Source organism: Leptonotus elevatus, chromosome 6 (genome assembly GCF_054856555.1).
Source record: "Leptonotus elevatus isolate MCC_2025b chromosome 6, RoL_Lele_1.0, whole genome shotgun sequence".
In the NCBI taxonomy this organism is placed as follows: domain Eukaryota; kingdom Metazoa; phylum Chordata; class Actinopteri; order Syngnathiformes; family Syngnathidae; genus Leptonotus; species Leptonotus elevatus.
In genome coordinates, this window is record NC_141244.1 from 14,532,589 (window position 1) to 14,547,553 (window position 14,965).

The window sequence follows — 14,965 nt, forward strand, 5'->3', positions numbered from 1 at the left end:
TTAATGGTGAGGCAGAATGCACTTGTTGACATCTATGCGCTTCTTGAATTACTAGTGAAGTGCTAATACTAGTAGAACTTGTGTCCTTAGTACTAATGGCACTACTGGTACTAATATCAAGCCGTTGTCATTGTATTTGAAAAGCCGGTTGAGATTTAAAAAACAGTTTTCCATACTAATGCATTGTTTACTTACCCTCGAAAATCATCTCCGGTTGTTTCTCATTTGTCCAGGAGAGGTCGTCGTTTGGTAACATCTCGAAACTGAGGGTCAACGAGAACACTTTCATTGTAGTTTATGGGGAAATTTCCATTTACGCTATCCTGTAAAGCCATTTTAATGCCCCGGCCAAAGTTTGGCAAACCCTGTCATAATTGACTATTGCATACTGTATTTGAGTGTCATTTAAATGGCTGCTTCAAGTTGTCTTCGTAGGTTAGCCAAGTGAAACCCCCATCCTGACGTTTTACGAGAGGAAATACAGTTGGTTAGACTTTCAAAATCAAAGCTAGTTTATAGCTACGCCCAAAGCAACATCTTGTATATTCAGAGTATGTCAGTTGCATGGTAGTCACTGTTTTCCGTTACGTCTCCACTTGCACTTGTAGACCATTTCCAAAATTCCAACGGCACGTGAAGTACGCACTTCGATTGCAAGACGTGATTGATAGTCGCTTGTGCAGCTTTGTGCCACCATACCGACGTAGTTACGTCACGGCTATTCGAAAGATGCAAACGTCGGGGCAGGCTTAAAAAGGGTGTAATTGTCAGACTAATGAATGTGGTTGTCGGTTTATAAAACAGCCACGGAGCCACAACGCTGCTTATAGCGTCGTGCTAACCAACGCTAGCCTGCCGAGCAAGCCGTCAGTGCATGGCCAGCAAGGGACCAGTGTTGACTCACCTACTCAGGCAAGCACTTTCACTATTTTTACAATAAAAATAACCCTCAGCAAACAATGCCGGCTACTAAATCATGGAGAGCATCATTGGCAATGTGTTATTGTTTACGCGTCCGCGAGTGTTGTTGTAGCTAGCAACCCGGCCTAACGATAAGCAAACGCCTGCTTTGCTGTTTAGACTCATTTAAGGTTTTAAAATGGACAACATTAAAGAAAACTTTTGGGACAAGGCTCTGCTGATCTGATATATTACTTAAAAGGTTATAGATGATGATGCAAAATGGGCTCAACTCAATTAGGCTAATATACAGACTCTTTCACTCATTTACATTTGTCATCATTTAATTTTATAACAGTACAGTAAAGTACAGTGAAGTATTCGCCAGGAATGGCAGAACTATGAAAATACTGACGCTAAAATACAATGACAAAACTCCAGATAAAATTCAGCTTATATATATAAACATATTTGCAAATAATTATTACGTTTTAGAAGCATTTGTGGTTTTGTATTTCTGCTTTTCATAATAATTCCTTTCAGAATTTATCTAGAGATAGACCGTCAATACGGGTATATATTTTTCCAGAGTCCAATACGGATATTTTGAGCCGATGTTCATTTGCATTAAAATTGAAAATATTCGCAATGTTGGCGCACAAAAAAAACCCACTTAAAGTAACAGTGTGTAATCTTTGGCGCCATCCAGTGGGAAAAGTAATTCATTCAATTAAAAAAAAAAAAAACACATTATTGAGATCACATCAACGTACATAAAAAAAAAATGTAATCGTAGCCTGGTAACTATTACATTACGCCGCCATCTTCCTGCTACGAATGCCCAAAGTTAAACTTTGCGAATGTACTTGTCTGTCTGGTGGTACTTGCATCTAGTGTCGGCCCCAATGGGTCAACCGCCGCTTACCTTCCACAGCTTGGGCCTGCACGTGGTCGTCGCTGACTCGGCCTCCCGTCTCTGTCACCTTCTGCTTTGCTCTCGCAAGCTTTGGCTAGCTTTTTTATTATTATTACTATTTTTAATTAGCTTCTCCCATTAGCCGCTTTTGTTAGCCACTCTAGCCTTTGGCTCTGACTAACTCCCGCTAGCTGCTCTTGTTAGCCGCTCCGGCTAAATCCGGCTCGCTCGGTCTTTCGCCGTCGCTCGCCAGGCTTCATACCAGCTGCCAAGTCACCGTCGCTCGCCGAGATGCTCGTTTGCTCATGCATAATAAGTATTGGTGGTATGCTTGCGAAGTGTGGTCTCTCTGAGCCACCGTAGTGTGCGTTTCGAAATGCATTCGCTTCGGCTCCATTCTATAATATAGCATCATCTAGAAGTCACTTATTACACACTGTACCTTTAAAAGTGGGGTCTTAAGTTCTGTTTGTAAACAAACAATTCAAAACGGACTCCTCCCATGGCTCAACCCCCCACTCTTCTTGTCAACATTACGCCTGCCTTCAGCGACACGCCCCCCGCTCTGTGATTGGCTGGAGGGGTAAACCTTGACGTTCCACCCAGAAACATTCTTCTTATGGCAAAACATAACAAAATGGCAAAATGCAGGATGGGGGGGTTGATGACAAAATCACCACCACACATTAACAGAAGCCCAGAGGTGTTGATTGAGAAGGATTTCTTTCATATGTCTACATCCAGTGCTTATTTCTGAGTGAAAAGTTTTTCATTTTTTTCAGTTTCTGATTAAGATTGCATTTGTGGAATTAGCATTAAGAAGATTAATCCACTAATTTGGAGGCCGAATCAAAGTGCACTCGGGCTCGCATTACGACGTGCTGACATTTTTAGCTCGATTTTCATTGTGTGTACCGCACTTAAAAAAAATCAAATGTCAATGTTAGTTCTAGTATATTTGTAGTTACACCCTTCTAAACTCTGTTTATTCTACAGACTTCTGACATGGGGAGTAAAATGTCCTTCAGCCGAAGGAGGAGTGACCAATATACGGTGTCCGAATTAACCGCTGTGACATCACATCCTCGTAGTTCCTTTCATCCATCGACAGACTGCAAAGAGGTAGCTAATTGGAAATACAAATCCATCTACCCATCTATTCATCCATCACTCCATTTTGTATCCCCCCCCACCCCCCTTTCAGGATTATGGCCACCTTTCCCAGTGAATTGGGGCAAAAGGTGGACTACATCCTGGACTGGTTGGTCGCCAGTCAATTGCAGGGCAGCTGAGATGAACTCAGTGAGTGGGAATGGATCCCCCACAGTTATGCAACAGTCAGATATGAGAACCCCTTAACCTACTAATGGCCCGTAAATGCAAACTAATGTTGGTGTCCGTGATGATTATGCATGATCTGTTTTCTTTTCATTTGAGTGAGGTATTTCCATCGATACATTCCTTACCATTCATCCTGTTTGTGTTTTTTTTTACCATCTGTATTGAGGAAAGGATAATAAATACTTTATATATTTATAATGTTTTAAATATTAACATTCACATCAACTGGCTAATGTGCTCTGCTTGCAAAAACTAGATGCATTAATGGGTGTGGTTGTGTAACTTTTGCAAATGTTATCAATGTTTAAAACTTATCACAAAACTTAGATACAAATGAAGAAAATAAGCAAAGTAACAGGACTTTGTGATGGGGGTGGGGTGGGGGGGTACAGCGTCAGTGTAGAGTAAATATACTGAATAAGATACTTTTATGGCTTTTGCTTTTACATATTGATACTTTTCTGATTATTTAGAGTTATAACACAGTACGGACGGTTCACCATAGTCGATGCTAGTGTAATATTTAGCACAATAGCTAAAAAACTATCTTTGTACATGTGCCGTATGCTGTCTTCGTCTGCCTGTATTTACAGCCCGGTCCGGACCAAATACTATTATGACGGTGATGTTACCTGTGTTACTGTCTTCCACAGGTGCCCGGAGATGCAGAATCCAGTGAGGAGAGCCGGGACTCTGAATGGGAGGAGGAATTGAAAGGGACAATATCTGCATCTCCCTCACCAGAGACTCTGGAGTCCCAAGGACCCGTTGTTGCTTCACAGTTAGGGGTGGATGCAAAGGCTGAAATGGCGCCTGCGAGCGATTGCCACCTCACAGCGGACAATCACGTGGCGCGGCAAAGGAAATGCGGGCGTGTTAGAATCATAAAACCGCCAAAGCTCAAGGACAAGAAGTATGCGATTTCTGACGAATTTGTGGCAGATCAACTGAAAGAGATTGTGCCAACTTTCTCTGAAAGCCACAATGCTCAGGCTGTGCCCAACGATGTCAGAAATCTCTCAAATGAGTCCGCCCACAATGAGACCTCTGGAACTTGTGCAGTCCCTGATCGCAAACCAGAAGATAAAGTCACGTCTACAAGAAAAAGAGTAAGACCAACGCGAACAGTTATTGAAAACGTTTGCGAGGCTCCTTTTGTTAATGATCTTGCCAGTCCCACACAAAAACCGAGAAGTCCAGAAGAACGACGTCCCTCCGCAGCGGAGGAAAACAGCTGCTCTGATGTTCATTTTGCCCCAAAAGAAATGGAACTCTCTCCCGCCCCTAAAAGTAGCACCGAATTTCAAGCTATTGAAAAATCGAACTTTCAACTTGGTCACCAAATCCCTGCTAAAGTTTTCAAACCCGATGTTTCTCAGGAAGGTGACACAGACCCGAGGCACGTAGCAGAGATGGGCAAACTGCAGCGTTCCGACGGAGAGCAACTGGAAATGACTCCAGACAAAAACTCAGGACAACCGACCTTGAGGCCTGCAGGATGTGATGCGGACGAGCAAGTGGAACGAGACGGCGACCCGCTACAGGCCAACCTCTGTGACGTATCCCCTCCCATTGTAGTCCGAGGGACCATCGAGCAGAGGGAGAGTGACCGTCATGGCTGCCTGTCGCCACGGTCTGTAGAACCACAGCAACCAGAAGGAGCTGAAGGTTGCTTGCCTCAGATTTCCAAGCAGGTACCTCAACAACACGCTAATTATAATAGTTCCCCCCAAATGCATCCGGGTGACGATAAAACTCTTCAGGAGTCGGCGTGTCAGAGCAATCGTGACAACTCAAACGCTCGCTCTCCTCGGACGGCAAAATCAAGCGACAATGGAACCGCGGCATGTCCCGAAGAGCCACTTCAACCCGTTGAGAGCTTCCCTGATGTCAAAGCTGAAAACCTAGAGACCCCATTGGATCATTTAGATCCCTTCTCGGCGTCAAATAATGCCAGCTCGTCTCGGCAGAGTGCCAAATTGCCCACCAGTTCCGGAGGTCAATACCACCTGCAAACCATTTTAAGGCGAAGAAAAGGCCACAAGAGACGAAGGAGAGTAACCATTTTGGTACATCACGAGGATAAAAGTGAAACGCCGCACGAAGCAGACTGCGGCGACGCAAGTGCAGAGGCTGACCAAAACATCAAGTATGTCCGAGAAGGATCGAGGACCCTGCTCAAATGTGGAATTTGCAACCGTACGTACAAATTCATGTCTCAGTACATCATCCATCAGCGCATCCATACAGGAGAGCGACCCTTTAAATGCCCTGAATGCAAAAGAGGTTTCAGCAAGAAATCAAACCTAAATCTCCATCTTAAGACGCACGTCAGGAGTACCCGAAACGAAGATCTTGTTTTTTTATCAAACGACAAAGATTTGAAGATGCCCGCTCAAAAGCCAGCGCAAGAAGTTTTCAAGTTCAGCGACGACGGTGGCCATGTCGAATCGCTTCAGAGCGCTCCGGCCCCCGAAAAGAGTGAAAGTAAAGTGTGCCAGTACTGCGGGAAGTCTTTCCAGTTTCAGTCTGCCCTCATCCGACACGAACGCGTCCACACCGGGGAGAAGCCTTACAAATGTCACATTTGTGGCAAAGCCTTCGGCCAGTTGTATTTCCTCCGCGTGCACGAGCTGACGCATTGGTCGGTGAAGCGTTACAACTGCACACGCTGTGAGAAGTCCTTCGGTCATTATAGCAATGCCAGGAATCACACTTGCAGACCTCCGGGGAGCAGCTTCCAAACGCAGTCCGGCAAACCTTCGCTCACGTACACGTGCCACATTTGCAAGAATGTTTTGGACAGCCTGCCAAAGTTCAACAATCACATGATGGGCCACATCGGTACGAAGCTATATCGCTGTTTGTATTGTGACAAACTGTTTGGGGTGATATCGGAGTTTAAGGCCCATTGTGGTATGTGCCGTCGAGAAAAAGATGGCTCCTGCCTTGGGGTCAAGGAGGAAGAGAGAATGTCGGTCGTCGAGTACACGGTGTCTGCGCACAGGTTGTCATCGGAACACAATCTCAACTCCCCTCCCACAGATGGCAAACGCGACACCCGCAAAAGAAACGGCAAGAACGCGAACCCGATGAAAGCGTTCCATCCGACAGTTACGCCAACTCGCATTCTTTCGCATTTTGTGTCCAAGTTGAACAAACTGGACAACCGATCGGACCCCAGGATTTATTCTTGCCCCAGTTGTGGTCGCCTGTTCAGGCACATGGGCAGACTCCGAGCCCACATGCTCACTCACGCTCCGCATCAGAGTTACACCTGCGCCTCTTGCGGGAAGACTCTTCAAAACTGGACCAAACTGTGGCGCCATCAAAGAGTCCACCGGCAGCGTCGAGGCCGCTTCACGTGTGCGTTGTGTGGGAAAGGATTCCGCTTTGTCCAATCGTACAAAAAGCACATGAGCGAGCACCCGGGCTTCCGCTGGATCCAGTCGAAACCGAAGACTGTCTTCATGCCTTATAATTGTGATCGGTGCTCAAGCCGTTTTAAGACTCTCGATTTGTTGTTCAGTCACCAACTTTGTCATTTTTCAACGCAGGTCACACGGGTAGCTCCTGTTTTGGATCCGTCATCGGATGATCATTTGACACAGTCGACTAGCATGTTAAATCCTACGACAAGCCAGCAGTCCCTATCGTTACGTTTTGAATCAAATAATAGTCCCCCTGTGTCATCCGTCCCAAAAGGCAACAATACTTTTAGTTGCCAAAGTCAAGACTTGAATCGCAAGGACTCCCCCGTTCCGACTTTGAATGTGTCTGACCAAAAGCAAGTTTTTGGGTTGGATAAGACCGGCCCAAATCGCAGAAACGCACACAGAAAAGATACAAATGTGCTTAAAAAGCGAAAAACGCATTTGAGAACTGCAAACCGATCCCCAAACAAAGAGACTTCACAGGGCCTTATCTGTGCCATGTGCGGTGAGGACTATAACGACCTTTCGGATCTTTATCATCATTACTTGCAGCATGCGCAAGGTCAAGTGTAGTAGCCTGATATCAGAAAAGGGCCACAATGTGCATATCCATTGTGCATTGTATTCTAAAACTAGAAAAAAAAATTGCCTTACAGTGCATAGATGTATATATTTTGGATTAATGTTGTTCAAAGGTATTGCACCTCAGAGCGTAACCTTTTTTTTTTCTTTTGTAACTGTCAAATTTTTCCATTAAAAGGTCACTAAACTTTAGTCAGCTTCTACTGGGTTGTGTTTTTGTTACTTAGTCTCAACATGCATCACTGAATTTATTTCTAGCTCGGAATACAGTCATAAAAATCTAACCTGAATTTCATTGATGATAATAAGCAATTTTTGGGGTAGATTTTCTGAAAATGTTTGGAACAAATCTGCATAAAAGTGAGCAGTGGCTACAATGTTCATAAACCTGATTTATGTGGAACATTAATTATTTTATACAGTTAGGCTAAGTACCTTGCCAACACTGTTCTAATGAGCAGTCCTTGTTGCTTAATTTAATTGTAGCTCACTGTTTATGTTGTCAAGTAGAAGTTAGCTGACATTTTTTTTCGACCAAGGAGACAGGCTAGCTGGCACAGGCTAGCTGGCACAGGCTAGCTGGCACAGGCTAGCTGGCACAGGCTAGCTGGCACAGGCTAGCTGGCACAAGCTAGCTGGCACAGGCTAGCTGGCACAAGCTAGCTGGCACAAGCTAGCTGGCACAAGCTAGCTGGCACAAGCTAGCTGGCACAAGCTAGCTGTCCTGTTCTGTGCGTGTTATTATGCCATGTTGCTACCGACAAGCTAACTGACGGAATGCCTTTCTCTTTACCAACTCTTTGTGGGAATGAAATTGTGCTAAAATGTACAAAATGGTGCCATCCTTGAGCTCTCGGCACCCCTAAACCCGACGCTATTGCTCCTGAGGAGCAAAGTACATCAATAACAAAGGAGCTAGAGATTTGCAGTTTATTGTCTTGAAACAGGCTTTAAACAAATGTTCCAACGAGCAAAATGTCTTTAGTTGGACGACATGGTGCTGCGAATCCAGGAGGTGTAGTTGCAGACCTTGGCGTAGACACCAGGATTGTTCCTCTCGGCGCAACCGTAACCCCAGGACACGACACCCTGAAGCTGGCCGTTACACACCACGGGGCCGCCAGAGTCTCCCTGCACGGGTACAATTGATGAAATGACTCAAAATAAGGTTTTGTTCACTTACAGAATGTGTGCGATTTTTGCTCGTACCTGGCAAGAGTCTTTGCCTCCCTCCAGGAATCCAGCACAGAACATGTTGGAGGTGATCTGTCCAGGGTAGGCGCCCCTGCAGCTGCTGTCGCTCAGGATGGGGGCATCCAGGCACCTCAGACGATCGGGGTAGTTGCCTGAAGAGGAAGAAAGGACGCAGGTGAGCGTTGATACATCAACAAATAGTTCCCCCGTGAGGGTTTTTACGGACTTCCAGAGCCGCTCATGTTGCCCCATCCAGAGATGAGACAGCGGGTGCCTGAGCCGGCGCAGCTGGAGGGCAGGGACACGATGCGCGCGTAGCTGTTGAGGGTGGCGGGCTTGCTCAGCTTGATGAGCATGATGTCGTTGTCCAGGTTGCGGCTGCTGTATCTGGGATGTCTGATGACCTTGGCGGAGTTGATGAACTGCTCCGTGCCCTCGTTGACGGCGATGTTGTGCTCACCGAGACGCACCTGGACGCGGCTGCGCACAGACGCACCGCGGTTACGCCGGGTTGGAAGTTTTGACGCCGGCTATGCTGACTTACGACTTGTAGCAGTGAGCAGCGGACACCACCCAGGTGCTGGAGATCAGAGAACCTCCGCAGAAGTGGTAGCCGGAGTTCAGAGAGACCTGGTAGGGCACCGAGTTCTTTCTGCACTCGTACCCTCCGACAATCTTGTCGTCCTCATCCTCAATGGGTGCGGCAACTGATTGAATTCCAGAAAGATCCAAGAATTATGTTCGTAGGGGGTGAATAACGATTAATAATGATATTCCAGATCGATACTTACAAGCCACTGCAAACAGAGCCAGAAGAATGAAAGCCTTCATGGTGATTCCTGTCCGAGCCAAGGTGGCTTCTCAGTTCAGCTCCAGGACCTTATAAAGCTTGCTGCCTGGCTTCTATCTGACACGTGCTTCCATTTTTATTTTTTTTTGTATAGCCTTATCTTGGCGACTTGTGTGTGTGAACACACACCTGGAAAGCAGCAGCCAAATGATTGATAACGTGAGCATCGGTTACACTATAGATTATCCATACACTCCAAACACGGTGGTCACACTGGTAGTCTGTCTATAAGACGTTTTTAGATGAAATCTTCCAGTGCCCCAGTACACATAAATGTGTGCTTAGTTAAATGACAAATACGATAGCAGTTACTTTTTGGCTCAACAGATGCATTTTGAACACACAATTTGCTTTGAGATTCATTTAAGGTAAAACTAAGTTTTGGGATGAAACTCCGATTTTTGAAAGAACGATTTAGAAAAAGAATATGCCAAGTTAAAATGAGTCTGCACAATAATTGTGTCATGCGTATGAAAAGCTTTTTTCACCATGATTTATAATTACCGTGTTTTCCTACTCATTTATTTGAATGCCATTTAAAAGAAGCCTCGGAGGCCAACTCAGTTTTAAGATTTTAATTTGTCCGTTATTTTATATTTCCATTTTGACAAGCAAAACCCTGCAATTTGCTCATTTCATCAAGAAATTGCTCCAAAAGTTTCTTCCAAGATTTAGTTACTACTTTTTCCACACACATGTCACTGTGTGAATATTTTATTTGAATGAATTAACCCCAAATATTTTCTCTTCATTTCAGAATCTCAAATGTCTACGTTCAATATCATTATCATCATCATTAAGGATTTTGATACCACTTTTCTTTCAGACTGATACCAGTGCAAGTACTCAACTCAAGCGGTCACCGATACCAAGTACCGATACCACTAGTACTTTTCATACATGAAATCACATCCCCAAAATAAGAATGACAGATCATTTCAAAGGCAGGCTTATATATCAAAATATAGAATTTTCTTCTTAAAATTGCACGAAATTAATGGTAACTTTCTATTCTTGTAATTTCGAGTTCCTGATTGTAAAACAGCCACAAGAGGGCGGTCGATAGCATGAGGACCGACACCTTGAAAGACTGGCCCGATACGTATACATGGTACCAGTACTCGCCAATCCATAGTGTTAATGCACTCATCAATAGCTTACTAGGTGGGTACATTGTCGGAATGCGGGTAAGCCTGAATGTTTTCCTAAAGCATTCGCCACTAAAGCTTTATGCAACTCCTTTACGTTAATGAAGAGTTGATACTTGCACTCGCTTATGTGAACATGTTAAATATCCAACACGTGGCCACTTTGGAAAAAGAGAAACATTTCAAGTATTGATGCCTCAGCACCTTTGAAAGCTTGCTGTGCAACTCTTGATCTATTGCAGGAAGGTCACATGTTTCCATTTTGACCTTTTTCTTCCAAGTACAGTAAATGTGTGTGAAAGTGCATCTGGTAGGGTTTGATAAGGTCAGCATATGTGTTGGCGTCACTAAGGTTCTATAGATGACGTTGACATTTTAAAAACGTTTACATGCTATGTGTCTTGTATCATAACAACACGTCTGTTGTTTGCAACAAATCAGGCCGTAACAAAAGTGTAAGGACATCAATGCGTTACTATTCATTTAATTAAGCTAATATGATAAACCGTGAGCAAAAATATCGCCGTTTTAAAATTACACTTCTAAAATGTCTTCTTTTTAAATATTTTGGTGAATACAAACAGCATTTTTTTCCCCATTGAACATTTTCAATGTAATTATTCAACAAAATATTAAATATTTGATACGTTATGTCCCATAGTTGCAATATGGAACTTTTTTCCCCAAAATAACTTTACAATAAGCTTTTCATTTGACTATTTATGACTGAAATGCTTTCTAAATAGTAGATTAACACCTTAATTGTTCACAATGGGTACTCCTGCCAGCCTCTGTTTATAGTTTTCAGACTGGATTCGGGTTAGAATTTCCCGCGCCCTGTCTGCGGATGTGACGTAATGTGCATGGCGTGTATGTGAAGAACGGTATGTGCAGTTTAATTTTTGGTCAGCAGGTGGCAGTAGCGATTCGAAATGGAATATTCTACGTTCAGTAGCTTTAGTAAGTTTGAATAAATAAATGTCAACATTCTTCCTGTGTTTTAATTCTTCTTATTCAATCACAGTGTCCCATCACTGGTGAGCTATTTTTAGAACATCCTCGTGGTCTCATTAATCAACAGAGCAGGACGACATCTGTTTATATGCTGGTGTTTACACAGTGACTAAATTTTTGTATTTAAATATCGGATTTACAACTCCCTAAACTCATTCCCGGTGAGAGAAAGTTTTTCCATTATTGAAATCTTGACTTTTTAAAACTACGGTTAACAATCAAACCATACTTGGCCATTGACCATTCAAGTGATTGCATCAGATGGTCCGGGACGTCGCGGATTTCCCCGTAAAAAAAAATGGCGATGGGGAATCCGTCTATACTTCCTCAGCCAGCTGAGGCTCGCCCTAGTGTTTACTGTAGATATGATTTATTGCTTCTCCTGGTGACTCGGAAGTGATGTTTAACACTGCAGCTGCAATTTGAAACCGCACCTGAATATTTGACAATAATTGTTGATTGTTTCCCCCAATGTTCTGTAGTTTAGCTACACTGAATCATTTGAAGGTTAAAACAAAAATCAGTGTCAGTAATTTGACTTCAAAATCCGACAGCACAAATTTCCAAACAAGTGCATCCCAGAGATTTGGAGAAGAATAATGAACCAATCACGCTGCATCCTTGACAATGGATGAACGTTCATTTGTTGGAGGACTGCAGTTGCTTGTTTAGTCTGTTTGTTGTGAGTGACAACATTTTGATTGAAGAGGAGGATTTTGTCTGCTTGTTTATAGTTCTGCTGTTTTACTATTTTGTGTGTTTGTTTGTGTATTGTAACAATCCGCAGTGTCGCACCGCGCCATGGGGTGGCGCCTCTTTTGTTTTTGTGGGCATGTTCAGCGCTTTTCTGTTTTTGGCTGTGAATGTTTTTGACGTCGGGGAGACACGATTATTGTGACACTGTTTTGTTGTTGTTGTTTTTTAAAATAAAAATGAACCTGCGGACTTCCAGTTGCGCTCCTGTTTTTTTTCTGTCCCGCTGCGCTGTCCATGGCCAATCAGCCCCTGCGCATTACAGTATGTTTTTTTTTTGGGGGGGAGGGTAGTTTGTAGAAATCACATTGCAGTTTGTTGTCTTTATTTTGACAGTGAATTTCTTACTTATACAGCAATGCAACACAAGCAAGAGTTGGATTTAAATTATTTATTTATGTGAAGTTGCTCTGCCAAACAAAATGTCTTTAGTTGGACGACATGGTGCTGCGAATCCAGGAGGTGTAGTTGCAGACCTTGGCGTAGACACCAGGATTGTTCCTCTCGGCGCAACCGTAACCCCAGGACACGACACCCTGAAGCTGGCCGTTACACACCACGGGGCCGCCAGAGTCTCCCTGCACGGGTACAATTGATGAAATGACTCAAAATAAGGTTTTGTTCACTTACAGAATGTGTGCGATTTTTGCTCGTACCTGGCAAGAGTCTTTGCCTCCCTCCAGGAATCCAGCACAGAACATGTTGGAGGTGATCTGTCCAGGGTAGGCGCCCCTGCAGCTGCTGTCGCTCAGGATGGGGGCATCCAGGCACCTCAGACGATCGGGGTAGTTGCCTGAAGAGGAAGAAAGGACGCAGGTGAGCGTTGATACATCAACAAATAGTTCCCCCGTGAGGGTTTTTACGGACTTCCAGAGCCGCTCATGTTGCCCCATCCAGAGATGAGACAGCGGGTGCCTGAGCCGGCGCAGCTGGAGGGCAGGGACACGATGCGCGCGTAGCTGTTGAGGGTGGCGGGCTTGCTCAGCTTGATGAGCATGATGTCGTTGTCCAGGTTGCGGCTGCTGTATCTGGGATGTCTGATGACCTTGGCGGAGTTGATGAACTGCTCCGTGCCCTCGTTGACGGCGATGTTGTGCTCACCGAGACGCACCTGGACGCGGCTGCGCACAGACGCACCGCGGTTACGCCGGGTTGGAAGTTTTGACGCCGGCTATGCTGACTTACGACTTGTAGCAGTGAGCAGCGGACACCACCCAGGTGCTGGAGATCAGAGAACCTCCGCAGAAGTGGTAGCCGGAGTTCAGAGAGACCTGGTAGGGCACCGAGTTCTTTCTGCACTCGTACCCTCCGACAATCTTGTCGTCCTCATCCTCAATGGGAGCGGCAACTGCAATCCAAACATAAATTTTTTTACCTCAAGAAAAAAAAACATCATTTGGTCACAGAATCGCAGCGAATACTCACAAGCTGCAGCGCACAAGGCAAGGATAATCAAATACTTCATGGTTGTGTTCTAAAGCCAGTGGACCGACACAGTGGAGGAACAGCATTGGTGGGTTTATATACACCTCAGAACTGTCCACTCACTCAACTCTTTATCTAAGACCCGCTCAAGGACTTTCCCATGTACTGTGCAAAATGATTAAACATTACCCCACCTGGGAAGTGCACCAGCATGGTCTAAGCTATTTTTTTGTTACACATCATCTTTGAAAAGACAAAATACTGAAGGTAGATTATGTAGACATGACCTTCTAGTGTTTCTCAAACTTTGAGGCTTGGCACATATTTCATTTCAGGCAAAATGTTACAAAAACTGGAATCTAGTGTTAATTTTATCTGCCATTTTAAAATTGAGTCTCAGTTTTAGTCCGGTTTCAAGCACGCTTGTTAGTTTTCATCATAGTTAGTCAACCTCATCCCATTTTTAGTTGACTATAAATCTAGCATTTTAGCCTTTAATTTAGACCAAGAAAATATAATTTTATCCATCTAGTTTTAGTCAGGACAATCATTTTACACCTGTGTATTTTTATTTTTTTTGTCAGCAGATGATGTTGAACATTTCGGCTCTAAAATTATTTCACATGAAATGTTCTCATCTTTTTGACTTCACACTCAATTACAGTATATCAACAAGTGGCTACTATGGCTCCATGTTATGAGCTCGTAAAACAGCAAGCATTAGTTAGCGGTCGGATTAACATTATTGTTGGAACGTTAGTCAGGATTATCATTTTACCCCTGTATATTTTTTTTGTCAGCAGATTATGTTCAACATTTCGGATCTAAAACTATTTTACAAAGTTTTCTTTTTTTCTTTCGTTTGATGAAAAACAACTTCACACACAATTGCAGTATATCAACAAATGGCTCCATGCTACAAGCTAGTTAGCGGTTGGATTAACATTATTGTTGGAACGTTATAGCTGTTAGATTAATGTTACATTATACCTAGGGTGACTATCCCCCCCCTCCAAAAAAAAAGGACACTTGCCTTGAAATTGTGGTACCAGTCGCAGTTAGTGTACTTCACCTGCTATTCGTCACGCAATGCCAACCGGACATTTTCATGAATGAATAAAAACTCCGGACACCCGATCAGGACATTAAAAAAAATGTCTGTCCTCCCAAATGAGGGTTCATAAACTAAAATGTCCAGTTTTAATGAAGTGAAATACATTTTTTTAGTCCCCGTTATTTTTTAATGAGTATTTTAGTCTAGTCTAGTTTTAGTACGGTGAAAAATGTGCGTTGACTAAATTATTTTTGTTTAGTGTTCGTTTAACACAACTGGAATCACAGGTTGATTATGTAATAATTTCCCAAGACACACCACACCTGCTGAGCTCGCACGGCACACACACTAGTT

The 14,965-nt window shown here is 43.8% G+C and overlaps 3 protein-coding genes across 4 annotated transcripts; 1 reads left to right on the forward strand and 2 right to left on the reverse strand.

Moving 5' to 3' along the window:
* Positions 1-586: 586 nt before the first annotated feature.
* LOC147172188 (uncharacterized) lies at positions 587-7,365 on the forward strand. Of its 2 annotated transcripts, none has more exons than XM_086078021.1 (3): positions 587-912; positions 2,813-2,938; positions 3,811-7,365. In XM_086078021.1, the coding sequence occupies exons 2-3, from the start codon at positions 2,822-2,824 to the stop codon at positions 7,162-7,164; spliced, it is 3,471 nt and encodes a 1,156-aa protein (XP_085934147.1). In that variant the 5' UTR covers positions 587-912; positions 2,813-2,821; the 3' UTR covers positions 7,165-7,365. The 2 variants fall into 2 exon arrangements, with proteins under 2 accessions (XP_085934147.1, XP_085934148.1); XM_086078022.1 differs by lacking the exon at positions 587-912 and adding an exon at positions 3,021-3,118 and having other exon boundaries at positions 2,880-2,938.
* A 724-nt stretch (positions 7,366-8,089) lies between these two features.
* Positions 8,090-9,264, reverse strand: LOC147172189 (trypsin-3). Its single transcript, XM_086078025.1, has 5 exons — positions 9,159-9,264; positions 8,912-9,074; positions 8,594-8,847; positions 8,383-8,519; positions 8,090-8,304 (listed from the first exon to the last, which is right to left on the reverse strand). Exons 1-5 carry the CDS (start codon positions 9,196-9,198, stop codon positions 8,155-8,157), a joined length of 744 nt encoding a protein of 247 aa, XP_085934151.1. The 5' UTR covers positions 9,199-9,264; the 3' UTR covers positions 8,090-8,154.
* A 3,244-nt stretch (positions 9,265-12,508) lies between these two features.
* Positions 12,509-13,696, reverse strand: LOC147172190 (trypsin-3-like). The gene is made up of 5 exons (XM_086079116.1): positions 13,558-13,696; positions 13,318-13,480; positions 13,000-13,253; positions 12,789-12,925; positions 12,509-12,710 (listed from the first exon to the last, which is right to left on the reverse strand). Exons 1-5 carry the CDS (start codon positions 13,595-13,597, stop codon positions 12,561-12,563), a joined length of 744 nt encoding a protein of 247 aa, XP_085935242.1. The 5' UTR covers positions 13,598-13,696; the 3' UTR covers positions 12,509-12,560.
* Between the last annotated feature and the right edge of the window lie 1,269 nt (positions 13,697-14,965).